This window comes from Chroicocephalus ridibundus, chromosome 16, assembly GCF_963924245.1.
Source record: "Chroicocephalus ridibundus chromosome 16, bChrRid1.1, whole genome shotgun sequence".
NCBI lineage: Eukaryota > Metazoa > Chordata > Aves > Charadriiformes > Laridae > Chroicocephalus > Chroicocephalus ridibundus.
This window is the reverse complement of record NC_086299.1, coordinates 7,798,855-7,824,813: the sequence shown is the minus strand read 5'-3', so window position 1 is coordinate 7,824,813 and position 25,959 is coordinate 7,798,855. Positions and strand designations below refer to the sequence as shown.

The 25,959-nt window shown below is 55.7% G+C and overlaps 2 protein-coding genes across 5 annotated transcripts in view; both read right to left on the bottom strand.

Annotated features, from left to right (window-relative positions):
* The window catches only part of AGRN (agrin), a 132,381-nt gene extending 127,268 nt beyond the window's left edge, over nucleotides 1–5,113 (bottom strand). For all 4 annotated transcript variants that reach the window (XM_063353555.1, XM_063353556.1, XM_063353557.1 and 1 more), the window contains exon 1: nucleotides 4,889–5,113. In XM_063353555.1, the coding sequence (XP_063209625.1) occupies nucleotides 4,889–5,074 (186 nt within the window). In that variant the 5' untranslated portion in view covers nucleotides 5,075–5,113. The remainder of the gene's footprint in view (nucleotides 1–4,888) is intronic.
* A 2,378-nt stretch (nucleotides 5,114–7,491) lies between these two features.
* On the bottom strand, nucleotides 7,492–25,759 carry LOC134524261 (uncharacterized). The gene is made up of 7 exons (XM_063354115.1): nucleotides 25,743–25,759; nucleotides 22,954–23,124; nucleotides 22,800–22,901; nucleotides 13,225–13,396; nucleotides 9,974–10,069; nucleotides 9,438–9,501; nucleotides 7,492–8,471 (listed from the first exon to the last, which is right to left on the bottom strand). The coding sequence occupies exons 1-7, from the start codon at nucleotides 25,757–25,759 to the stop codon at nucleotides 8,107–8,109; spliced, it is 987 nt and encodes a 328-aa protein (XP_063210185.1). The 3' UTR covers nucleotides 7,492–8,106.
* Nucleotides 25,760–25,959: the final 200 nt, after the last annotated feature.

Sequence of the window (25,959 nt, the reverse complement as noted above, 5' to 3'; positions counted from 1 at the left end):
GGCTACCATCCCTCCCCACACAGTCCAAGTCCAAGCTGCTGGGGAGGGGTAAGGGCCATGAAGATGATCCGAGGGCTGGAGCCCCTCTGCTGTGAGGACAGGCTGAGAGAGCTGGGGGGGTTCAGCCTGGAGAAGAGAAGGCTCCGGGGAGACCTTAGAGCCCCTTCCAGTCCCTGAAGGGGGCTACAAGAAAGCTGGGGAGGGGCTGTTTGCAAGGGCATGGAGCGACAGGACAAGGGCCAATGGTTTAAACTAGAGCAGGGCAGGTTTAGGTGAGACATCAGGAAGAAGTTCTTTACACTGAGGGTGGTGAGACACTGGCCCAGGTTGCCCAGAGAGGTGGGGGAGGCCCCATCCCTGGAGACATTCAAGGCCAGGCTGGATGAGGCTCTGAGCAACCTGATCTAGTTACAGATGTCCCTGCTGTCTGCAGGGGGGTGGGACGAGATGGCCTTTAGAGGTCCCTTCCAACCCAACACATTCTATGATGGGCAGAGAAAGTAAAGCCTTCAGAGCCTATTCCAGCCCGAGAAGAAGGCTGCTGGGTTGTACACAGCCCTGTCACCAGGAGCTCTTCTCTCTCGAGAGGTGGCACTCAACCAGCAAACAGAGGGAGCTTCAGATGGCAAGGAAGGGTAGCTGTGACAGGCAGCTTTTCCCTTGTGATCTGACGGGAATCGCGGTGTTGACACGGAGACATCTGCTCCGCCATGTGCCGGCGGTGCCACCCGAGGCAGCAGCCCCCCCCTTTTCCAAAGGGACACCTGCGAAGGTGGCACCCCAGGTGAGCCCAGGGTGCGAAGGAGCACAGCTTGCACAGCTTCAGCCCAAGCTTCCCCCAGCCGGCACCAGCTGTTTTCTCCAGCGTCTTGCAGCACCTCAACTCCCTGGGGTTGTGCTTCTCCCCACAGTCAAGTCCAGACACCTTCCCGCAGCCCCACCAGCTCCACCTCCGCTTCCTTCGGCGGCGGCCCGCGGGGCAGGCGCTCCATGCGAGGTGTGCAAGCAACCAGGGCAAAAAAAAAAAAAATAAAAAATAAAAAATACACACACCCAGGAATACAAAGGAGACAAAAGAGGAAAAAAAAAATAAAATAGGAGAGCCAGGCAGAGAACACAGCCTGAGGCTTGCGCTGAAAGGTGGCAGTCGGGCATTTTCACAGCTAGGTCTAAGGGGGAAGAAAGGCTAAAGCCTACCCTCTCTTCTGAAGCAGATGGTAATTTGAGTTAATTAGCATGGCTGTTCTAGTCATACACCTCAGAGCCAGGCCACAGCATTCACAAGCAACATCAGAGTCCACCAGCTTTCTCCCCACCCTTATCCTCCATAATGAATGGATGTGAAGGCACCAAAGACCAAGCAATTACCTGTAGGGCATCCCATTCATCATCACACACAATTAAGACTTTGTCACCGGTGACTCACCGGCTACATCAAGGATTGGGGAAGAAAAGGGAGAGAGAGAAAAAAAAAAGATTAGGCTGGAACCAAGTTCCAAGAGGTCCCTTCCCTATAGCAGACTCACTCTTTTGCCAGCGAGCCCATAAAATACTGGATTAAGGCTGTTTTACAAGACTCCTGGCAGCTACAGGGAGGCAGAGCGAGAACAGCGAAGACTTTATCTAAGCAGATCCTTGCAAGGGTATATTTTAAGCGCAGTACAAAACCCCAAAAAAGTAAAAGGATTTTCCAATATGCCATGGGGGCAATCCCACGGTAGGGAATGGGACCACCTGTACAGGCACGTGCAGTGCCCGCGAATTCCTGCCAGGGAGACGCTTCGAGAAGTCTCAGGCTTGGTCTTGTAAAGAAAGATGAGAAGTTAGAGCGTAGTGTCCTCGGGAGGAGAGCTGTCACTCTGGACAGAAGTAAAAAAGGTCACCCCGAGCATCGGCTCTGCCTGTAGCTTCACACACAGCTCTGCCAAACCCTTCCCTCCCCACCGCACGCCGTCCCTCTCCCCTCGCCGGTCACTCTCTGTCCCTTTCCCTGGCAGGAGCCAGCAGAGCACCAAACCCACCTCCCCCAGCAACTTCCACATCCAGCCCTGCCTGGAGAACGGCCGCCGTTATCCCCCAAAAGAGGGGCTCTATTGTCTGGAACAGGATCCACATCCTCTACACCACTTCCTATAGCACATATAGAACCTGTATGTGTCCTATAAATAGATGTTCCCTTCGTAAATACCAGGTCAGACCAGAATAAGGCACGCCAGAGGACTCCGAAGCAGGAAGGGACAATGCCAGGCTGTAGACAGGATGAAGTTTGGGAAGAGGAGCCAGCCCAGCACCCCGGTTCCCCCCTCAAATCCCTCGGTGAAGCAGCACACCTCAGCCAGTTTCAATTTCGGGAGTTCTCTCAGCCTGTTCTTCCTTATTATTCATCTCCTCCAGCAGCAAGCGAAGGGCTGGTGGCTATTTACAGGTGTTTATCTAACATTAACTTTGCATTTCTTCTGCGTTGCAATGTGCTTATCTTCATCTATCAAAGGCTTTGGCTGGGAGGGTTTGGAGTGTAACTAGGAAGAACAATACGCTAAGGCAGCGCTGGCGGAGAGTCAGGTGCCCGCTCCCTCGCAGACCACCCAGCGCCGATAACGCTCGCGATTTCGGGTGTGGGTTCTAGGGAACTCCTACCGCACCACCCGGCCCTTGCCTTTCCTCTTCAGATAAAGAAGAGCCCGACAAGAGATAACGGTGGTATTTGTAGGCAACCCCAGGGCCTGGTTACTGGAATACGACAGCGAGGAAGCGGCCGGTGAAGTTTTCTCACCAGTTAAGCAGCGAGATCCCTTCTGAGAGGGCACCCGAGTCGGTGCGAGGCCAGCAGGAGCCAGCAGGGTCGGGTTTAATGCCCCAAACTACCCTTTTGGAATCCGGGCGCTTGGTAAAAGAAAAAAAAAAAAAAAAAACCACACCACAAAATAAACCAAAATGCAAGTATGTATAACCCAGCGTTAGCAGAATTTCAATACTTTGAGAGATCTTAGAGCGAAACAGGCCAACAGCTGCCACAAAGCTACGCATTTGCGAGTCGTGAGCACTACGCCCCGCTAAGTCACAGTTGGGAGAGATTTATCTGCTTTCAGGTCCTTAAGACACTCCAAGTCCCGTTTCAAAGCTTTTCTTCCCTGCAAACACACGATGAACATACCATAAAAAAAAAAATTTAGAAAGAAGAGACTGATGCGGAGGTAAAAGGACTGAAGAACCGCGGTTCTAAGAAAACTGCTAAATGTCACAGCGTAAGCCGGGAGAGCCAGCAGCGCTGCCACAATGGGATGGGATGGGATGGGATGGGATGGGATGGGCATTTCCATCCAGGGTAGGAGAGAAGGTGGTTTTTTCTCCTTTCACTTTCTTTTACAGGACTCTAGGACTGGAAAGGTATCTTAGGGCCAGGTTCCGGCCTTCAGGTGCTGTTATGAAACTAAACCAAAAACCCAGAGTTAACTCCCCAGTGAGCAGCACGAGCCTTCTCCGCAGCATCGCACGGGATAGCTCAGGGAGAGCCGGGCCAAAGACTCCCTTCCCAAGCCGAGCAATACAAACTGCATTTCAAATAAAGCCACCCACCGCCTGCGGACCGGGTTCCTCCCCACACCTGGCTCCCTAGCTGCTCTTCCTCGGACCCCACGGCACCCTCTCAAAGGCAGAGCTGCTGAGCAAGCAGGTTTTTCCCATCGCATCCCAGAGTCTTGCTCCGATGCAGCAAGACGAAGCCTGGATTTTATGCTAGCCGGACACTGTGCTGCGTGTCCGCAGAGAGACCCGTTTCTCAGCTGAGCATTTCTGCCTCGTCACTAGCCTTCCTGGACCACCTCCTGCCTCCTCGCATGGCAACCCTTGCCCTGGCATCAGGTGGCCCGCATCCATTCGGCCATATGCGCCCCAAGCTGCCGCAGGACACCGGCTGCTCACAGCAGCTTATTAGTTTTCTAGATAGCACCCAGGATGTGCCAGACACTTTGCAAACATACGGTCTCTGCGCTAGCCTGGAGGGTCCGTGATTTAATTTACGAGAGCAGGGTACAGATTGTACCACGCAGCATCGCATGGGGCAGAGCGGTGGGAGCCAGCGGGAAGCAGGGAGGCACCAGCTGGGCAGACAGAAGCTTTTTAACTAGTTTATTGGGCTGAGAGATGCTCCAGAAGAAGAGGGCATGGTATAAAGTAAACCTTCCTCTGCACCCGCAGACCTCTCCCACCAACGCGCTGCTGCACATCACCCCAGGCCCTGCTTAGCAGGAACCACAGGCAGGAACCGCAGGACTTTTGAAGGATAGGAAGAAGAGGGGATGGGGAGAAGCGGGGAGGGTGGGGGGGCGGAAGAAAGAAAAAGCAATGTAGCAGCATGTCCTCACAAGCGAGATTCCTGCCCCGGGAAGGGTTAAGCCATACAGCACGTTTTCTGACAACCAGGAGGATGGTATTTCAGGTTGCTCAGTACTTTACCGTCTCTCAGCTTAAGGTGGGGGGGGGGAAGGAAAAAAAAACATAGCCAGAGGCCAGATTCGTAGTTAAACAATAGCTTGAGCTAGAGGAACTCAAGATGCTGCTAAAGTAAACAGGGAGCTACACGTAAAAAGCAGCAAGCGGCTCCCGACACCTTCCCCGGCAGCCCAAACCCTGCCCGAGCAGAAAGTTGGGAGTCAGCTCCGCATGATGGAAAGGAGGGAAATGCCCATAAAAAGCAACCTTGAGAGATTCCCCCTCCACACAGCTGTGGGAGCTCTGGCGGGGAGAGACTCCGCAGGCTAAAAATACATAATTACACACCAAAGCTCCGGCGCATACAATAAAAACCACATGCGCCCGCCCGAGATAGGCGCCTGGTGGGGGCCGAAAGTTTCTCCCCCCCCCGCCCCCTCACCCATCCACCCCTTACCTTGCAGGAGTAGGTATGGTGGACGGGGTCCACGTTCATGATCTCCTCCACCGTGCCCGTCAACACCACGTTGGCCTCCTCCTCCCTCCGCTCCAGCTCCCGTTCGGGGCAGCTGGCCCCGCCGCCGCCCAGCGCTAGCCCCAAAAGGGCTAACAACGCCCGGGCCACCGCCGCTCGTCCCCCCATAGCCCCGGCCGGCCGCGGCGGGTTCGGCTCGGCTCGGCTCGGCCCGGCCCACCCCCCCCCACCCACCCTTCCCCGGGCAACCCCGACGGAGCGGGCAGACAAAAGCGAGCCCGCTCGCAGGCAGGGCTGGCGCAGAGAGAAGGGCTACTTTTGTTCGAGGAGGTGAAAAGGAGGAAAGAAAGAGAGGGAGGAGAGGGGAGGGGAGAGCAGGGGAGGGGAGAAGGAAGAAAATCCCAAGAGGAGGAGGAGGAGGAGGAGGAGGAGGAGATATCTCTCCCCCGAAGCCGCGGCCGGGGAGAAGCGCTCGGTCCTCTGCCTTGCCCCCGTAAGAAAGCCCGCAGATTTGCATGCAATCTGAATTGCTGATAAGCAGAGAGCGGGGGTAGGGTGGCGGGGGGGGAGAGAGAGAGAGAGGGAGGGAGACAGAGAGAGAGAGAGAAGAGGGAGGCAGGCAGCCAGCCCTGCTGCCGGCTCTTATTGCAGCGCTGCCGCGGACGCCACCCCCAGGAAAGGGAGCCCGCATCAGGTTAATGGATAATCAGCGCGCCAACGTGAGGAGACTTTTAAAGGTGTAGGGGACCGGCGCCGAGCGGCAGCCTGCCTCCCCGCCGCCTCTGTGTCCCCCCCCGGCCCCTGTCCCCCACCCCTATGGATGCGCGGGGCTCCCCGCGGTGCGGATGCGGGAGGGGGTCGGAGCCCGGCGCTTCCCCGCATCCCTCCCTGCCATCCCCCAGCTCATGGCCGAGGTGCGGGGGCGGGGGGGGGGGCTGCTCCCAGGGCTGCTCCCGTTTTTCCTACAGGGAAACTGAGGCCCGGGCTGGCCTTGCTCCGCAGAGCTCCCACGAGTAGTCCCTCCCGGGACAAAGTCACCCACGCCTGCTCCATCACCCACACCTGCTCCATCACCATCTCTTGAGGGACACGGCGCTCAGGGCTTCTCACACTTTGCCCCCACCCACGGCAAAGCCACCCTCCTGTGGAACGGCCTGTGTCTGCCCCTGGACCACCGCGACCTCCTGCCCTGGCTTTCTCCAGGGGCTGGATGGCAATTTTTCCAGATGTCACGTGCAATTACTGCAAATATAAAATGAAAAGTTAAATGGCACCAAGGGAGGGATATTGTTTCTCCCCTCCATAAATTAGCCATCCCCCCGGAGGCATTTTACAAGGCTGTTTTTACTTGACGGCCCTAAACAAGTCATGTTTGTGACCGAGGGACGAGGGGGTGATTAACCGATGGCCGGGTGAAGTTTAACCACCCCAATGCCACCGTGCCAGCAGAGGAGATGACGCGCGCCCCACGTCGTTCTCTGACGAGCGTGTTTCAATACGCAGCAGCATCCTGCACCGTGAGGCTCTGCAGATGGCCATCCATCCTCTTCGTCCTCTAAGTGTTGAGCAGTGCTCTTTGTGCTCTTTACCCCTGCAATTGTGTATGTGCCAATCCTTTTTTTTTTTCCCTCTCCCCTGGAACATAAACAGAAATTAACTACAAGATAGGAATAAATGAATCTTCCTGAGTGTTCAAAATGCTGTCCAAGCCTACCTTCTACCCTGAAGGGGACGAAACACCAGCGATCGCATAAATCTGTCTGGAGGTATCACAACTGCTGTGGGTTTTACAGGGAAGGCATACTGTGCATATTCTGCCTTAAATCGTGCGCTTGGCATTTCCACAGCAACTTTGTTCTCATCACCAGAGCTGTTCTCATAAACCCTACACCCTCTCCCGGGTCTTCTTCTGCTCCAAGCTTCAATTTCTGTCCCGTTAAACCAAGTTCCAAGTTCGGCACTGAAGGAAGGCTGTCTATTCACGAGCGTGAAGGTGTTTAATCACCTCAGTGATGACCTCAGAAATATGATTTTCAGAAGAAAGTGGCCCACAACATGCTCAGGTCTGCAGGAAACCTGGCTTCACCTGGTGGGGGCTTAACCCAGGCAGGAATAGGGATCCCCAGGCTCTCCCCTACTGAGAAAAAGGTGCCGCAGGGCAAAGGGACCCAATGCAGGATACACAATGTCAGGTTTTCTTCCTCTGCCAGTGGAAAAACTTCACCGAAACATGCGGTTTCTGGATGAGGGGCAAGGGAGCAGCGTCCAGCTGCAGTGGGAAGGCTCCATCACAAGCCAAGAGCAGCGCGGAGTCCAGCCGTCACCGTGACACGGCGGAGCTTTAGCACAAAGGACTCCATTATTACGTCGCTGCTATTCTAAACTCCAGCAATCAGCTAAAAATATTTCAGCGCCTGGCAGATTATTTTTGCTATTTTAATTATTAATTTTTATGGTATTCTTCGAGCGCTGCTCAACTGTAAATCACAGGAACGACCTCGGTTCAAGGTGGAAGAGACCAGCTGCGACGTTCCGCTCCCACCCTTTGCAAAGAGGAGAGGGGGAAAGAATTATTTACGCTGCGTTCGTACTATTTTCTGTTGGTTAGTTCTCTCCTAGCCCCACCCCGCCATCTGCTTGTCAAAGCTGTGAAGAGAAAAATGGGTTTCACCAGCTTTTTCTGATGTATTTACCCCTGTGCGGGCAGTTCTTTGGGTGGATTTACTCAGCCTTGTAGGCTTTGCGGTGGAGGTGCCACACAAGCCCCCCAGGATCTCAGCTCTCCTTTCCATGTGGAGGTTTAATAAAGGAGAAGGCAGTTGGTTTTTTTCAAAGGACAGTACCAAAAGGCAAGCGAAGGAGCACGGTTACTCCGAGCGTCCCTCTTAGAATCACAGAATGGTTTGGGTTGGAAGGGACCTTAAAGATCATCCAGTCCCACCCCCTGCCCTGGGCAGGGACACTTCCCACCAGCCCAGGTTGCTCCAAGCCCCGTCCAACCTGGCCTTGAACCCCTCCAGGGATGGGGCAGCCACAGCTTCTCTGGGCAACCTGGGCCAGGGGCTCACCACCCTCACAGCAAACAATTTCTTCCTAGTATCTCATGTAAATCTCCCCTCCTTCAGTTTGAAACCGTTACCCCTCATCCTATCATTACACTCCCTGATCCAGAGTCCCTCCCCAGCTTTCCTGGAGCCCCTTTAGGGACTGGAAGGGGCTGGAAGGTCTCCCCGGAGCCTTCTCCTCTCCAGGCTGAACCCCCCCAGCTCTCTCAGCCTGTCCTCACAGCAGAGGGGCTCCAGCCCTTGGATCATCTCCGTGGCCTCCTCTGGCCCCACTCCAACAGGTCCGTGTCCTCCTTGTGCTGAGGGCTCCAGAGCTGGACACAGTACTGCAGGTGGGGTCTCAGCAGAGCAGAGCAGAGGGGCAGAATCACCTCCCTCGACCTGCTGGCCACGCTTCTTTTGATGCAGCCCAGGACACTTAGGACAAGGATGCTCAGGGACAAGGTGAGCCAGGAAGCCAGGAAGCTCCGTATTTCTCACTGCCAGGCTGAAGCATCCCCCTGAGAAGAGGAGAAACTGGGCAAGAAACTCATCGTACTGGGGGAAAACCCAACCAAACCATTTGGGAAATCAGTGCACAAAATAAACAAACTGCACAACTGACAAAAGTACGTAAATCACTGGGGGGTTGTCCAGGCTCTTTACAAGACAGCTCTTGTAAACCTTGGGGCTGGCAAAAACTTCCCTTGAACTAAGTGGAAAGCCAAGTAGCTCAGTCAGGCTCCGAAAAAAAACAAGAGATCTTGGAAAACTGACAGGGATTTACGCAGTGTTTGGGTTTTGACACCTCTGTGTGTGTTTGGATGGCATTTCCATGGTTTGCTTGTGGGAGGAGAGGAGAGGAGAGGAGCGGAGAGGAGAGGAGAGGAGAGGAGAGGAGAGGAGAGGAGAGGAGAGGAGAGGAGAGGAGAGGAGAGGAGAGGAGAGGAGAGGAGAGGAGGCTGTGATACTTGGGATTAGGTGGTTACAGCAGCCAGGGGTTTCCTAAAACGTTGTGAGACCATCGCTAGCACTCTTCAGCTGAGCAACGCTGACCTTTAGACACCTGTTTAGCTCCCAGCCCTCGGCAAGCTCCGGCGATGTCCGCGGCATTTCTTACACATCTGAAGTTCACTGCCTGGGTAAGGCTTTGCCTGATGAGGGCTCTTCCCTCCAGCCACAGCAGCTGTCACATTTTCGACAGGACTGCAATTTTTTCATGTCCTTTGAAGATTTTTCCACCCCCCCACCCCGATTTTAACAACTCGTGGCGCAGGCAAATGAGCTTCTTTTAGGATGGGCTGAGTAACTCCGTGAAGGTCTCTCATTTATTGCACGTTATTGCCTCCTCAGGATGACTGTACAGACACTCCTGCTGCACTCAGCAGTTTCACGCCAGCATCTTTCTGCCATTTGACCCCGAAGCACTTCCCTTTCAAGATATTTGTTATTGCAGCTCCCGGCCAAGGCTATCACAAGTGTCGTACCTTCATTCTCCGGCTGCTTCCCTTGGTGGGGCCCCGGTGGGCAGGTGCTTGCTGAGAGCAGATCCTTTACGGTGTATCGGGCCAGGTATTCAAAAGTCGCACAATATAGAATCACAGAATGGTTTGGGTTGGAAGGGACCTTAAAGATCATCCAGTGCCACCCCCTGCCCTGGGCAGGGACACCTCCCACCAGCCCAGGTTGCTCCAAGCCCCGTCCAACCTGGCCTTGAACCCCTCCAGGGATGGGGCAGCCACAGCTTCTCTGGGCAACCTGGGCCAGGGGCTCACCACCCTCACAGCAAAGAATTTCTTCCTCAGATCTCATCTAAATCTCCCCTCTTTCAGTGTAAAACTGTTCCCCCTTGTCCTATGGCTCCCCTCCCAGCTCCAGAGTCCCTCCCCAGCTTTCCTGGAGCCCCTTTAGGGACTGGAAGGGGCTGGAAGGTCTCCCCGGAGCCTTCTCTTCTCCAGGCTGAACAACGGGGATTCCAGGCTGAACACGGATACCCACGGCGTAAATACCGGCGTCTGCTCACCTCCGAGTGCAGCCAGGGCCCGAAGCAGAGCTCTTCATTCGCACCGGTTACGGCACCCACGTCAGAGCAGGAAACCCGCAAGATTTCAGGCCAAGCCTTCAAAGCAAATAAAAGACCGGTGTGAATTCCCCAGCAAAATGAAAAAGAGCCCCGATGAGAGACAGTGTCCCCGTCCCTGCTGGGGCTGGCCCCTGACGTCTTCCCCAGTTGCTTCTACGTCCACCGGCTGGTTTTTCTGCTCTGAGGCTCTCCAGCTCTGATAAGCTCCAAGACACGTTTTAATGTGGTTTCCCCACACACACACTTTTCTCTTTTAAGTTAATCCCTCTTGGTGGTTCCTGACATTGTCAAATGGCTTTTGTGTACTGTCAGGAAAATCTCTTGATGTAGCTACGGAGCAGCTGCTAACAAGTTGCCCCTGGGATCCCACATCTATGAGGCTGTCTGCCTGTATAATGATTTTCAAATAAGTAAATCTATTAATGAGATCTTGGTGGGCGTGGGGCTGAGGGCCGGGGAGCCGGTCCCTATGGAAGGACCCGCAGAAGAGGGACCAGCAGCAGGTTCCCTTTGGCCATGATGGGCAGTGCAGCATCACTTGGGAGACATAGCGCTGGGGGACACAAGCCACTTGGATCAGTGGCCACCACTGCCTGCAGCCCAGGTACACGGCAGCGCCCCGCACAGCCCCTTCCCCTTAGTTATGGGGGAAAGGGAAGGAGCAAATGGGGATCTGTCACATGCTGTAGATAAGATTCAAGAGATGAACACAAGAAGTCAGCCCCTTCCTGCCCAAATCAGGATGGCAGCCTTAGTACCGAGTTAAAAAATCAGAGCTGGTCTTCGGGATTTATCAATGCAAATCTCATCATAGAATCACAGAATGGTTCGGGTTGGAAGGGACCTTAAAGACCACCCAGTGCCACCCCCTGCCCCGGGCAGGGACACCTCCCACCAGCCCAGGTTGCTCCAAGCCCCGTCCAACCTGGCCTTGAACCCCTCCAGGGATGGGGCAGCCACAGCTTCGCTGGGCGACCTGGGCCAGGGGCTCATCGCCGTCATCCTACTTTCCTGTTTTAAATTTGAAGGTTTAGGATCACGCTGTTGAGGAAAGCTTGGATCCCGGTAGCTCCTAAACCTTTGGGCAAAACTAACAAAACTAACTGGCCCAGGTTGCCCAGAGAAGCTGTGGCTGCCCCATCCCTGGAGGGGTTCAAGGCCAGGTTGGACGGGGCTTGGAGCAGCCTGGGCTGGTGGGAGGTGTCCCTGCCCGGGGCAGGGGGTGGCACTGGGTGGTCTTTAAGGTCCCTCCAACCCAAACCAGTCTGTGATTCTATGATGAGATTTGCACATATTCACATGGCTCCTGGAGACACGAGTATAAAAGCCCGAACCACTGAGCCTCACAAGCGCTGTGCTGCGACAGCAGGGGAGGAGGAACTCAGCCTGGACACATCCAATGCCCGCACCCCGGTGCGCGACGGGGATGAAGGGCTGCAGTCGCACGGGGAGGTGGCCGTTTTGTGCCCGTATGGGGTAGATCAGAGCAGAGTCTCCAGACTCAAGGGACTCTGGTGAAGCCCCCATGGGTCTGACGCCAGCACACGGGTACTTTTCCCCCCCCAAGTCAGCCACGAGCCCCTGCCCTGGCTCCGTACAAGGGGGAGGCTTCACGCTGGCAAAGATGGGCTTGTTTTAGCCTCGCGAGAGGGACGGGGTATCAGCACAGCACACAAACACACACACACAGGTGCCATCTCCCTGTGTCTTCAGCGGCCGTGAACCTCCAGCGTGGTTTAGGACTTAACCTAGCAACCTCTCAGCTTGGAGGCGAAAGCATCCAGTGAACCACAATGACTCTTTTAATTAAAAAAAAAAAAAAAAAAAAAAAAAGGAAGAAAAAAGAAGCAGAAAGAAAATTCAGCGTGAACTTCAGGGCAAATGATCCTCCATTATCAAATCCCATCTTAAAAAGTGCATGGGGCTAATTGAATTACTCTTGCTGGATTTCTATGTAGCCATGAAGGCTTCTTAATGTGGATTGATAGCATAAATCTGTTCTCCATTGAGGAAAAAGTGAACACTGGCCCCTGACATCTATCTTTCTTTCCAGAAATCCCATCTAACTGGACGTCTCCCTAGGCCACTTCCAAGAGAAAGATGTCTCTATCCATTACCCCTGACACGCAGCAGCAAAAGGAAGTGAGGTTCGTTCACATCTAATTACTCCCATTCCTGGATTTATTACAATCATGCCAGGATTAATTGAGAAAGTAAAAATGCTTAGTTGGGTGATCAATCTTCTCCGAGTTACTTACCTTGTCACTCGCTAATAACTGTAAAATAAAAATGCCCCTCTTCGCTGCATCTCAGCAAATGGATTTCTATAATACATCGCTAGGAATCTTTAAAAGGCATTTGAAAGCAGTAAGGAGACAAATTGGATTAGCTGGAGAGAAAGTGCAACCGAAGCATTTTTTTATATATTTTTTTTTTTTCATTACCATAAAGCAGAAATTTCAGCTCCCCGACGCTCAGGTGGCAACGCAGAGACTGTGCTCACCCCTGCGACGGGCTCGGGGATGCTGGCGGGAGCTATGGGGCAGGCTTTGATATGGGGGGGGGGTCACGGATACAGCCGTGGGGGGCTGAAGAATACTCCGAGTGAAACACAAAGAGCCTATCCTGGTTTAAAGACCAAGGGTTTTTTCGACACCAGAGATACATGTTCTTACGGGCTGGGGGTTTCGCTCAGCTGAATCCGGACATACCCAGTCGCTGCTCTCATCTTGCCCGCTCCCCGCCATCGAGCCGTAGGATGGCCCGGGTTCGAATAGACCTTTCAGATCATCGAGTCCAGCCATCAACCTAACTCTGACAAAAACCACCACTAACCCACGTCTGCCCGGCCTTTAAACACCTCCAGGGATGGCGATTCCACCACTTCCCCGATTCCACCATGGGGCTCCCTGGGTTGCCCCCGTGTGTCCTCGGGAACCAGGACAGCTATTTTATTTTAAATCTCCTGGCTAGCAAGGCCTGGTTTCCCCCAGATGGCCACCCTGTGTCCAGGCAACTCAAAGGATGCTAATATCTTTGAGACCAGTCCTCTCAAATTTAGCCCAACCTTTATTGCAAGAAGCCCACACGATGCACGGCGCTAATAACCCAGCCCCCTCCTTTCACAAAATCGCGGCCGAGAGAAACATCCCATTTTCCTTCTGCGAGAAGCTTTTTAAAATACCAAATACCCAGGAGGTCCCGCAGCCCAGACAGTCACAGTTGGTACCGTCGCATCCCCTGGGCCGGGTAACGCGCTGCCCTGGGTGTGCCAGCAGGATCCCAGCTGCAGTCCCTGGATGCGGAGAGATGCAGGAGAGCCGGGATAGAAAGCATCGAGGATGCTGGGAATCAGGACTCCAGCTGAAAGAGAAGAGATTAAGATTCAGGGCATGCAGGGACCCGGGTTTTTTTTTGGTTTGGGGTTTTTTGTTTGTTTTTTTTTTTTTTTCCCCTTTCCCTCCCTTTTTGGAGGAGCCAAGGTTTTAGCATTCGGTTGGAGGGCCCTTGGCAACCCCTGCAAAGCTGCTGGTGGGCCGGAGCTGCTGCCCGGCTCCTCTCCTCCGACAAAAGGTCTGCGTGGTGCCCAGCGAGGCTGCGGGGCTGGAATGTCCCCCGGGAGGGACCCAGCCCTCCCGCCTCCTGGTTTCACACTCCCCTAAACCCATTTCATAGTTAAAGGCAGGATTTATTGGACCAGACTCTCGGGGAGATAGAGGCTTTTGTGTTGAATTTTATCCAAAACAGTTAATGCAGCTGCCGCTGTTGCCATTAGCGTGGGCAAAAAAAAAAAAAAAAAAAAAGAAAAGAAAAAAAAAAGAGGAAAAAAAAAAGAGAAAAAAAGACATTGAAACTATCAGCTCTTAAAAGATTTCTTCTTCTATCCGAAAATCAATTTCTCAGTGCACACGCATCGAATGACCAGGAAATATTTCATCCTCTCGGTGCCAAGCTGAGAGAAGCCAGCGCTGGGGCGATGCTGGCTCGCATTGAATCTCCCAAACGCTCTCCCCAGCCTTCATTATTCCGAGCACATGCTTGGAGCGGGGACTGGGGCTGAGTTAACCTCTTGCTGCCTGCTCTTGCAGGGCAGAGCGAAGGGATGCTGCTGAGACAGAGCAGGGCCACCCAGCCCTTGGGCACCTGGGCATGTCACTGCCCTTCTTTGTCTTACCTTTCCCAGGGTGTAGATGGGAGATAATATCGAGGATGCCGTCCTCTGGATGCAGCTCTAAGTGAATCTTGATGGCTCATCAGACTGGTGCGGGCAAGGCAGGGGGGCACCAAAGGAGGAGCTGCCAAGCATGGCTGCCGGCAAGGGGCATCGGGGATGTCCTGCTTCAGACTACTTTTAATCGAGCAAGATCCCGAACGCCGCTTGACATCCTTCTCCATCAAATGTTTCTTTGAGTCTGCAGGGCACGAGCTGAGGGCTGTGTGGTGGGAAGCCGTGCCCAGCTTAATGCCTGCTGGCTGAATTGAGGTCCTGCAGGGAGAAGGGGCAGGAGACCCAGGAGCGGAGGCTGTGGTCCGCCTCCTGGCCAGGGGATGAGCTGTTGGTAGGAATCTCTTCCCAGTAATGCAGCAGCCCAAGCTCCAAGTCCTCAGGCAGAGCCCAGCTGGAGCTGGAGTGCGTTGCCAGAGCCATTGCCAGCCCAGGGTCCTGCTGTCCCCAGCAACACGGTCAAAGAGGATGGAAGAAGGCAGCCTGCTCTCCGAGTGCCCCTGCCCAGCTGGCGCCTAACGGACTCGCCAGAATTCTCCTTTCCCCAGATCTGTCTGTTGGATGCACTGCAAAGAGCTGGAATCCAAGTAAAAGGCCTGGCGTCATCAAAAAGTGACAAGGGAGGGAGAGAAAAATTAGCCTGAGCTGAGGGGAGAGTCAGCATCAGGCCATGTACCAGGCTGTGAGAGATGGATGGGGCAGGAGCGATGGATGGACACAGCATCGTGCCTCTCCCCAGCCCCACACACCTTGCTGGCGGGGCTTTGGCAGCCCCCTGCCCCCCACCCTGGCCAAAGCAACCACCGCTCCCACAAAGCTGCCGTATTGGAGAGCTGAGCTCCCTTTCACACCTTTCTCTTTGCAGCTGCTCCGTGAAGCGGCTCCTGCACAGTCACACGCGCCCTTGTCACCCTAGGAAGCACCGGCAACACTAGGCAACTGATAATGATAAAGGAATGAAGGAAACGATAAAGGAATGAAGGAAATTCCAAGGGCTGGAGCCCCTCTGCTGTGAGGACAGGCTGAGAGAGCTGGGGGGGTTCAGCCTGGAGAAGAGAAGGCTCCGGGGAGACCTTGGAGCCCCTTCCAGTCCCTAAAGGGGGCCTACAAGAAAGCTGGGGAGGGGCTGTTTGCAAGGGCATGGAGCGACAGGACGAGGGCCAATGGTTTAAACTAGAGCAGGGCAGGTTGAGGTTAGACATCAGGAAGAAGTTCTTTACACTGAGGGTGGTGAGACACTGGCCCAGGTTGCCCAGAGAGGTGGGGGAGGCCCCATCCCTGGAGACATTCAAGGCCAGGCTGGATGAGGCTCTGAGCAACCTGATCTAGTTACAGATGTCCCTGCTGACTGCAGGGGGGTGGGACGAGATGGCTTTTAGAGGTCCCTTCCCACCCAACACATTCTATGAAATGATAAAGGAATGGAAGAATTGATAAAGGAATTCTGTGGCACAGCATCCACCGGGAAGATGCTTTCCCCTCCAACCTCCTTTGCTAACCCAGCCTGAGGCGAGGACACCACAGCCGTCGTCCTGGAGCCCAGCAGGTCTCTTCGCACCATATAAATTGCTGCATCCATGGGCGGGGAGCAGTCAACCCCCTCCCTCTGGCAGGGCAAGAGCCTGTCTAATGGATGCACGGCCATGGGGCCACTGCAGCAAGAGGCTGCCAGCAAGGAACCGCCTTCACGCCAAGGCAACTCAGCTTGCTGCAGGGAGCAGGAGCCGAGCCAAGGAGCCCAAGACAGCAGGGATGGGGACTCAGCCTCCATATATTGTGTCATCTACTTAGGGCCTGTCAGGGGAACCACATTCCGACTGCCTTTGGCAGCAATAGGCAGCGCCTTTCAATTAAACAAAGTGCTTCAGTGAATTGCCGCCTCATCCATTAGGCTCATCTGACTCAGGCGCTTGCAGACTGTCTGCTCCCCATTGCACTGCATTTGGGAAATTGGTTTCTAAAAAAAAAAAGGGGGGAAAAGGGGGAGAAAAGGGGGGGAAACCAAGGGGGAAACCAAGGGGGGGAAAAAAAAAGCAGAAACTAAAAGGAAAGGATTAAGTCTGTGCGAGGGGAAAGAAATCACCCCCTCCATGACAAACCAGATCCTGCAGGCTGGGCGTTTAGCTCTCTAACAGCAGAGGCAGCCGGTGGCAAACGGCCGCAATGTTCGGGTCAGGGGGAAAAACCCGGCAATATTTTCAGCCGAGTTGGGCAGGCAGGGAGGCACAGGACGCCAAAGCAGGTGACGTTGCGCGTTCAGGCGTGTGGGCCTCCCCTTCCGTGGGTGCTGTCACTTCCCGCGGCGTGGGGCGGCACAGGGCTGGCGGGTCCTGGGCGATGCTTGCGGCAGGGCGCGAGGTCCACCTGCCCTGAGGAGCATCTCAGCCCCTCGGTGGGCTGAGGAGGGGTTGTCCCTAAGCCACGCTGCCCTCAAATCAGATGGCGGGTACAGAAAAAAAAAAAAACAAACCAACAAACCCAAGTCCTGCTCTTTTCCTGGAGTCATAAAAGTTTTCTTTGTTAGGCAATGGCTGGAAAACAGCTGCTCCCGAGCTGAGGGCTTGTTCAGACACATAATCCTCGCTAAGGAGCCAGGCCATTGACGAGGGTGAGCGGCTCTGTGCTGAGATCTCACAACTGAGCGGCTCCTCGTGTCCTGGCTGTCTCAATGCGCCCATGCTCTCGGCTGCCAAACCGGAGGCAGTGGGGACAGTGCGTGCATTCACCCCCCCGGGGACGCCGGGCTGCGATTAGGTCCCTGGCAGGCTGCTGGGTGACGGGGACACCCCCCTGACCCGGCACCGTCACCGCGGGGAAGCCAGCAGCCCCTGCCAGCAATGGCTGGGCTCTGCTGGGAGAGCTGGGCTCTGACAAGGGTAGGCCACTTGCCAAATGGGCCACAAGGGTGGAGATTTTGGGGGCAGGAGGGAGGAATGGTGAACAGCCCCGGTGTGTGTCTGGGGCTGGAGGAACTGACTGCAGCCGCCGCGGCTCTGCCCCCACTAAAAGGAGGGCTCCGGGCTCTTCTCACCCCCTTCCAGAGCTGTGGAGAGCACGAGGAATAAGACGCTGCATTGCAGAGCTGTCAGAACTGGGGCTGACCCCGTCTTACTGGTCAATAAGGTAGAACGAAAGTAAAATGTTCCAAGATAGTGCAGAAACAGGCCAGAGCCAGAAGTTTTAAGTCTTTTGTGGGAGGAGGTAAGGGAAGCTAATGGGTCTTGTTGCTCTTGGTTTAGCAGTTCAAATCCAAGGTCAGGCCTGGGACCAGAGATTTGCCCAGGGCTTGCTTTTAGACTAGTCAAGCAGGATTTGTTGCAAGCAACTTAACTCTGTTTTGGCTTTATAATTCAGTCGGTCAAAGCTACTTTTGGAAACCATGAGTGCCCTGGATCCCTCCACAGGAAGGAGGAGATGTCTCCCTCATGGATGCTGAGAGCTACAAGAGCAGCAACGGCAGCGCCGACCTCAGCCTGGCGTAACCCAGCCGCTTCTCCCTGGCAAGGCACTATTATTAATTGTACTTACGCTTATTATAGCCAGCGTGGCCAAAGCAGGTTTGCTGGTGCTGGCCCCTGGACAGAAACAGGGCTCACAAGTCTCAAACCTTAGAAGTCCTCTCGCATCACTCTGGTGCCCTGTTATTACAAGACCTGCTTCACCTCAAGCCAGAGCACCCCTCCAGTCAGAACCAGTTTGAAGCCAAGCCAATCTTTCCTCCGGAGCTGTGGTTTTCTCCCAGCTCCGGTGGTCTGGGGAACGTCAGTTGTGCTGGCAGGAAAGAACAAGAAGAGATATAGGGTCTGGAAGCAACATCTCTCTCCCCTCACCTCCCACCAGTGTGGGGACAAACACTGCTGAAGCCAAGGGAGATGCTTCAAAATGAAACCAGTCCCAGTGCTGGTCCTGGGTCGAGGATCAGAATCACAGAACAGTGGGGGTTGGAAGGGACCACTGGAGATCACGCAGTCTCACCCCCTGCCAGAGCAGGGTCACCCACAGCCGGTGGCACAGGAACGCGTCCAGGCGGGGTTGGAATGTCTCCAGAGACGGAGACTCCACCACCTCTCTGGGCAGCCTGTGCCAGGGCTCTGCCACCCTCACAGCAAAGAAGTTCCTCCTCATGTTGAGATGGAACTTCCCATGGTCAAGTTTGTGCCCGTTCCCTCTTGTCCTGTCTCCGGGCACCACTGAGAAGTGCCTACCCCATCCTCCTGACACCCACCCTTGAAGTATTTATAAGTGTTGATAAGGTCCCCCCTCAGTCATTTTTCCAGACTGAAGAGACCCAAATCCCTCATCCTTCCTTCATCAGAGAGGTGTTCCAGTCCCCTCAGCATCTTGTAGCCCTTTGCTGTCCCGTCTCCAGCAGTTCCCTGCCCTTCTTGAACCGGGGAGCCCAGAACTGGACCCAGCACTCCAGATGTGGCCTCCCCAGGGCAGAGCAGAGGGGGAGGATGACCTCCCTCCACCTGCTGGCCACACTCTTCTTGGTGCCCCCCAGGATGCCGTTGGCCTTCTTGGCCATCAGGGCACATTGCTGGCTCACATGTTGTTGCCTGCTGTGGCCAGGCAAGTCCCCCTCACTTCTCTCCCACTTGTTTTCATCAGGACCTTCCACTTCATTCCTCCCCTGGCCAGGGAGATGGTTCCACCGAAGGTGGGTCCCTCTCACAAGTGCTGTCCCTGGGTCAGCCAACGCTTGGAAGAAAATCAAGGCTGAATTCGCAAAAGTCAGACAGGAAAAGAACGTTCAATTAAAAACACAATAAAAGTAGGGCTGACCCAGGAGAATTGCTACAGCTAAAGTAAAAGGCTGGCTTGAGGCTTTGGCAGCAGGAAAGCTTCTATGAAATGAAATGCCATAAACCTTTACCAAGGGGGGAACAATAACAGTGCCAAGATGCAGCACTTAGATATTACTCGCACTGATTGAGTTACGGAGTGGCTATTGCAATGCAGCCTCAGCGACAGAAAGGAGGAAATCAGGCCCTAAGTAATTAACATGCCGGAATGGGGAGGGGGGGGGAACTCAGGAGAGGAGAGGGGAGGAGCCAGGAGGACAGGAGCGTGGCTTTCTACCACTGCATGAGCACCAGCCCAACCTCCTCCTGCTCCCCAGCAGGATTTCCCAAATAGACGATCCACCACAGAGCAGCACGCGATGGCGAAAGGCACTTAAGAGAGTTTCAGCCCGTTCCCCAAGAGCAAAGCCCGTGGCAAGCGCAAGCGGCTCAGATCTTTCTCCAGCATTGTAGCCACGGGTTCTCCGGGATGGGGGAGACCGGGCGCACAGAGGCAGCTTAGTGATTCTCGTCCTGGTGTTGTTGTGGGCTGACGAGACCCAGACGTTAGGGTAAGGCTGGTGTCGCACTGCCTTGTTCTGTCCCCTGGCGCTGGCTGCCAGCAGAGCAGGGCGCAGCCCCTCACGTAGCACCCGGTCCTGCTCCCTTCCCGCAGACAGGAGGTGGCTTTTCCAGCTCTAGTGCCCTGCGCTAGGGTGAGCCTTTCTGGGCCGCCATCCAGCTGCGCGGCTGGAAGAGAGAGACAAGCGCAGAGCATCCCTTTGTGAGTGAGCTGAAGCTCGCAGGGCCCTGGGCTATTTGCCTTTCCAATTAACCAGCCTGTCTCCTTGCCAAGAGCTGACCCTGCAGCCTGCCCAACAGCCGATGGCCATGGGTGGCCGTCAGGCTTTGAAGTGTTCCCACTCAAACCTTCGGTGCTCTGCTGAAAGCCCTTCTTCACCACTTTGGCACCCCCTAAGCACAAAGCCACATTGTTTACCGGCTCGAAACAGCGAGATGAGCGAGTTGCCCTCCCATGGGTTTATCCCCGCAGGGCGCAGTGGGAAGTGCGGTGGTACTGACACGAGTAGAGCCATCACTGGCATCAGAGGTGGGATGCAACCCCAAGACTGGTCTGTGCTGCTGGGTCTCTGGTCCCACCTGCTTCTCAGGTGCCCTGCAAGGCAGGCCTAAGGTGTTATCTAAGCCAGCCAGGCTGGAGGTGCTGTCCCAATAAAAATACCAAGGGTTTCTTACCAACTGCTTTCTTGCTTGCATAGAATCACAGAATGGTTTGGGTTGGAAGGGACCTTAAAGACCACACAGTCCCCCACCCCCCTGCCCTGGGCAGGGACACCTCCCACCAGCCCAGGCTGCTCCAAGCCCCGTCCAACCTGGCCTTGAACCCCTCCAGGGATGGGGCAGCCACAGCTTCTCTGGGCAACCTGGGCCAGGGGCTCACCACCCTCACAGCAAACTTCTTCCTAATATCCAACCTAAATCTCCCCTCCTTCAGTTTGAAACTGTTACCCCTCATCCTATCATTACACTCCCTGATCCAGAGTCCCTCCCCATCCTTCCTGTAGCCCCCTTCAGGGACTGGAAGGGGCTCTGAGGTCTCCCCGGAGCCTCCTCTTCTCCAGGCTGAACCCCCCCAACTCTCTCAGCCTGTCCTCACAGCAGAGGGACTCCAGCCCTTGGATCATCTCTGTGGCCTCCTCTGGCCCTGCTCCAACAGGTCCATGTCCTCCTTGTGCTGAGGGCTCCAGAGCTGGACGCAGTACTGCAGGTGGGGTCTCAGCAGAGCAGAGCAGAGGGGCAGAATCACCTCCCTCGACCTGCTGGCCACGCTTCTTTTGATGCGGTCCAGGATGCACGAAGCAGTGGAGAAAAGCTGGGAAGGAGCTTAGGCAGAAAATCACAGCCAGCCACTGGAGGAGACATCCAGCCCCAACCCTGGGACGGGGTCCTTCTGCTCCTTTGCCCAAGTGAGCGCACGTCCTTCTTCCCAGCCTTTCCCTGGCTGGGGAAGGTTGTTTGTTTTTTTTTTTTTTTTTTTTTTGCTGCAGGAAAGTGGCCTCTCGTGGATGAAAGCTGCGATGCACCGTGCGGCGGCTCCGCACGGAGCGCATCATCCCGGCCCCCCGCATCCCGCGGGAGCCGGGGCCGGTCCGGCGGTACCCACCGGCACCTGGCCCCGGCCCCAACGCCTGGCACAACCTCTCTGCCACCGGGACCCCAGAAGGGATGCGAGCAGGGAATCCTGCACACCGTGAGCCTCCTGCCATGCCGCCAGCACCGGGAAGGGGCCGGCAGGGGGCACGAGTGGCCCGCGGTACCGGGGTACCGCGGGGGAACCCCAGTCCGGCATCGCCTCCCTGCGCTCCCGGCTGCCCCGGAGGGATGGAGGGGACTTTATCGCCTTTTGCATCCATGAAGCTCCAACGTTAGGTCAGCCACCTTATTAAACCATCAGAAAGGACGGCCAGTCAGCAGGAGACAAACTGGTGGAGTCAACGAGCCGTACTGGGACAGCTCTGGCTGAGCATCGCCTGCCTCTGCGCTCCCAGACCTGCTCGCTGCTTTGTGGAGGGAGGGGGTTTGCTTTGTCCAGGTTGGAGTGGAAGGAGAACGCGGCCGAGCCCTGCATTCTGAAATCGTTTTGTCCCGAACAGCGGGACAGTGCTCTGGGAAGAAGGCTCCTGCTGGTGATGTTGCCGCTCGTCGCAGGGCATCTTTGGCGAGGATGATCCAGGTTGCAGCAGCCGTCAGTGGGAAGACACAATATGCCACCAGCATTCTGCTGTCCCAAAAGTTCCCAGTACCTCCCAGCAGCCCGAGTGCTAGAGGGTGGTCAAAGCACAGGGCAGGGACACGACCGTCCTGCACATCCCAAGCGAGCCAACAGCAGAGCTCATTAAAGCACAGCTCACAAGACACTGTCATGCCATGTGCCTGCCCCTTGCCGGGGTGCGCAGCGCCTAAAGAAAACACACTGGGTTGCAAAACACAAATATTTGGCACAAAGGAGTACTTCGCTGTTGGTTCCAGACCGTGGTGACATTCCAGCCTGAAAGCTCCTGTGTTGGCATTTCTAAGAAAGCGCCACAATTTCTTATCCTTCCCTCCTCCCCTGGCACAGCCAGCTGCCAACTGGGATGAGGGACCGCGGTCCCGTAAGGGGGGTGATGTGGTGGGAAGGGGCTGGCGCTGCCAAACTGGAGAAGGATCAAACCTCAGTACCCAACCCGGATCCCACCCCCCGCCCCCCGGCACAATACGGGCCGGCCCCGCTATTGTCTGGGGGAGGCAGAAGGGGTCCATAGCAAATATTATTCTGCTGGCTGAGATTCATCAAGTCGGTGGCTCGCTCATGGGCATAGAGTCATCAAAGCGTCCATCACCGCTAACCGGCACTGACAGCCGCACAGCGGGAACAATGGGGCCATAACACTTATTAATCATATCCCTCCCCATTGAACCCGACCCATCAATCAGTCGCCTTGGTCTTGTACTTTGAATTCCCCAAGCGGCGAGCTGCCGATCCCATGGCTCTCCCGGTGGGGGACCAGACGGAGGGACACGCCGTTGCTGGAGCAACGCTTGCCGCCGTTTCCTGTTTCCCCAGATGTCAGCCATGTGTTTCCATAAGAACGGGGATTGTCCCCGAACCAGATGGAGCCACAGGGCGCTTTCACGGGCGCTGCGGCAGCTGTGGCAGCCCCTCGCACACAGATGTTGTCGTGCATTCCCTTACCTTGGCTGTCCCCGTATCCTGGTGGCCGTTCTCGCTGGCCTGTGCTCACTCTTGCCGGCCTGTGCAGTAGCACGGGAGGAACACACAGGTGCTTCTAAGAGCCTCCAAAATGCAATGACTCCTCACAACACCTCACGGCCGGTCTCCGTCCCACCTGCAGATCTCCAGCTGAGGGTGCCACAGAGCACTGGGATGCAGATACTGAAATATCTCCTTCTTCACAACTTCCACCCGCAGCGGCGACGGGGGGCTGGATATCCATTTGTCAAAGCTTTGGGCCTTTCCAAGAAACTGGAAGTTCTGGTCCCTCAAAGCTTCAGCCCATCTGCATCAAATAGCCCAAGGTCAGGCTGAGTAACGCATCAAAGTGTGGAAGTACGAGGTCTGACTAAAGCTTTTTTCAACACAGGCATTCAGTTTTGCCTTTTTTTTTTTTTTTTTGTGTGTCCCTTGGCTCTGGAACCACTCCCTCCGTGTGGTCGAGACATATGAGGAGCACATTGCATGGGAAATGGCACAAGCTCCCCACGTGGATGGCTCCGGCGCTCCCCAGGGGAGCAAAGGACAGTCCAGGCGCAGCCAGAGTGCGCTGCCGGGGCTACTGTTTGCCTTATTGAGCTGGTCTACGGCCGCCCGCTCCCCGCGCCTCAGCATCAGAGGCTGAGGGGAATCCACATCCCATTTTAATCACGCGAAGGAGCCACCTGTTTTCCACTCAGCCATCCCCCTTCCTTTGCGCTTTGTCCTTTGGGCTGCCGAGACTCTGGTTCAGAAGATGCTTGAAGCCTCCTTCCCCGCAGCCATGGGGGCAGGCTGGATGCCCAGAGCTGCGGAGAAGGGAAAGCCGTGCAGCAGGCTGAAGGCAAGCAGCTCAGATAAATAAGAGATATCCTTGCCGGAACCTGTAGCACTCCTTTTGTTATAGAGAAAGAATTTGGCCCCACCGAAGGGATCTCACCATCCACCTCCACTCAAATCCCCTAGGTGGAAATCTATGAATACTGTCTCTTCTTTCTGCCTGAAGTCAAACCAAAAGTGTTGGTCCAACGCTCAGAACTCAGGAGACAGTCCTCCTGCATCCAGAAGTTGTGCCTTGGCCATATTTCCTGTTGGGAGTGTCCCAGGAAAAGGCTCCCCAGAATCCTGCTAAAGTTTTGAGGGCTCCTGAGGGAGCTCACCCCTCCGCTGGCTCGTTAGGGAAGGGCTGTCTCCCAAAGGGCAGGGCTGGAAAGCTGATGGTGGGGGACACACGCTGTCTGGTTCCGTCTCCGAGTTACTGTTTGGCTCTTTCTCTCTTTCCTCCATCCGTTTACTCTGGAAGGACGGGATTTTGGGAGAGCCGCCCCCGGACTGGACTTTGGGACAGCCGCCCCTTCGCGCTGCAGCGGCGCCGATGGAGCCGAGAAGTCTCACCTTGCTCCTGTGTGCCTGCTGGCTTCAGGTGATGTTTAGTCCATGGTGGTGGCTACAAATGAAGCTTCTTTGCAGCCCGGGGCGGTGTAAAAGGGCATAAAGCAAGCTGAGGAGCAGGCTCCAGCACCCAGCATCACGTCTGCCCAGCCACGGCATAGATGTGTGTGGCCAAAAGGGGTTGTGAGTCCTGGGTGGAAATAAAGCTGCTGAACTTGCCTGATTCTCCTGCCCGCAGGCAACGCTGGTGTCTCCCCCGGTCCCAGGCCCTTCCCCGCAGCCCTCACCCCCCTCCCAGAAGGAACCCCCCTCCCCTTGATCCCCGAGCAAGGCGGTTCCCGGGTTAACCGGCCTTTTTGTGCCCGCAGAGCGGAGGGTGCAGGGGGCCAGCGGAGCGGAGCACCCCCTGGCCCCATGTGCGGGATTAGGGCTGGGGAACAGGTGGCTAATTCCCCCCCGCACAATGCAGCGTGGCGACCCGGGCAATGCCGCTGCTGACCCACGGGCCGCAGGAACATGTTAACAATTTCCAGGTCAGCGGAGGGAAGGAATGGCAATTTTTTCTGCTCCAGAGGATAACAGGATATGGTTTTCACAGCCCCCACCGCAGCCCAGAAGGCAGATTCAAGGAACAGCAACGTTATCCTCGCCTTCCTTCACCCTCGCCCCCAGGAGGGCTGGTCCCCTCCATGTCCCCAGGCGTGAGGACCAGCCCGGCACTCGGCTCCCAGGCTGGGGAAGGTCTCACGCTGTCTGCAGCGATGGCTGGTGGCCATCCCTCCTGCCTAGAGCAGGGCAGAGGAAAGGCAGAGGCAGTGCAAAGAGGTGCTCCTGAACACCCCATCCACCCCTTCCTCCCAGAGACCTCATGGCGCTGACGCCTTGGTGGTACCCAGACACCGGCTGGTGTCGGCATCGTTCCCGCGGAGCCCCCCGCCATGGCTGCGGCCACCCCTCTGCCACGTACCTGGTGGTGCCGCAGCCCGCCCGGACACAGCCCGCAGCCCCCGTCCCTCCGCTCGCAGCAGCCGGGGATTTCCTTCAGGTCACGTTCCCACGGAGCCCTTGTGAAAAGCTCTTTCATTTCCACCCGCCCTTCATGCTTGAGCTGGCAAGCAGCAGCCAGGCCAACCCTCAGCCCGGTCGTTGTGGCTCCCTCACTTCTGGTTTCTTCTCTGGAAGGAGCTCTTCTGGGCAGGCAGGGCTGAGGAGCAGAGGGAAGTTTCTTAGAGGAGGTGAAAACCCAAGACAAAACCCAAACATTACTCCATTTCCTCATCTTGCTGTACTCTTACCCTGACTTACACCAGAATGTCTGCATTCTTGCGTAATTTGTGAGGGTCCTGTCCCTCCGGGCAGCCACACGTGAATGTTATTATCAGGTTGGCCGGGAAATAACTTTGTAATGCTCCAAGCAATAAAGCAGTGGGGCTCAGAGGAGAGAGAATGAGAGCTGGTGCAGTTTGAAGGTGCCAAGAGGTGACCATGGGCACCACAAGTCCTTTCCCTAGGTTTGCTTCAAGGATAACTTACGGCTGCATGCGTTGCATCCCTCGAGCAGCCTGCAGGGGCTCTCTCTGACTGCAGCCATACAGTGTCCAGTGAGGAAAATCAAGGGATTATTCCCATCCCTGTCATCCCTGCAAGCCAGCAGGCCACGAAGGCAGGGCAAGGGCAGCCTTCTCCCGGCACCAGGAGAAGCACATGGGCAGAATCCCGGGGGGACTGCAAGGACAGACGCCGCCCAGCT

Bases quoted from the DNA above. Each gene is read 5' to 3' on its own strand.
- LOC134524261 (XM_063354115.1), bottom strand. The intron at 22,902-22,953 runs GTGGGACGGAGA...TGCATTTTGGAG, and splicing joins CCTCAGCTGGAGATCTGCAG to GCTCTTAGAAGCACCTGTGT. The intron at 13,397-22,799 runs GTAAGGGAATGC...CTTCTCTTTCAG, and splicing joins AGGATACGGGGACAGCCAAG to CTGGAGTCCTGATTCCCAGC.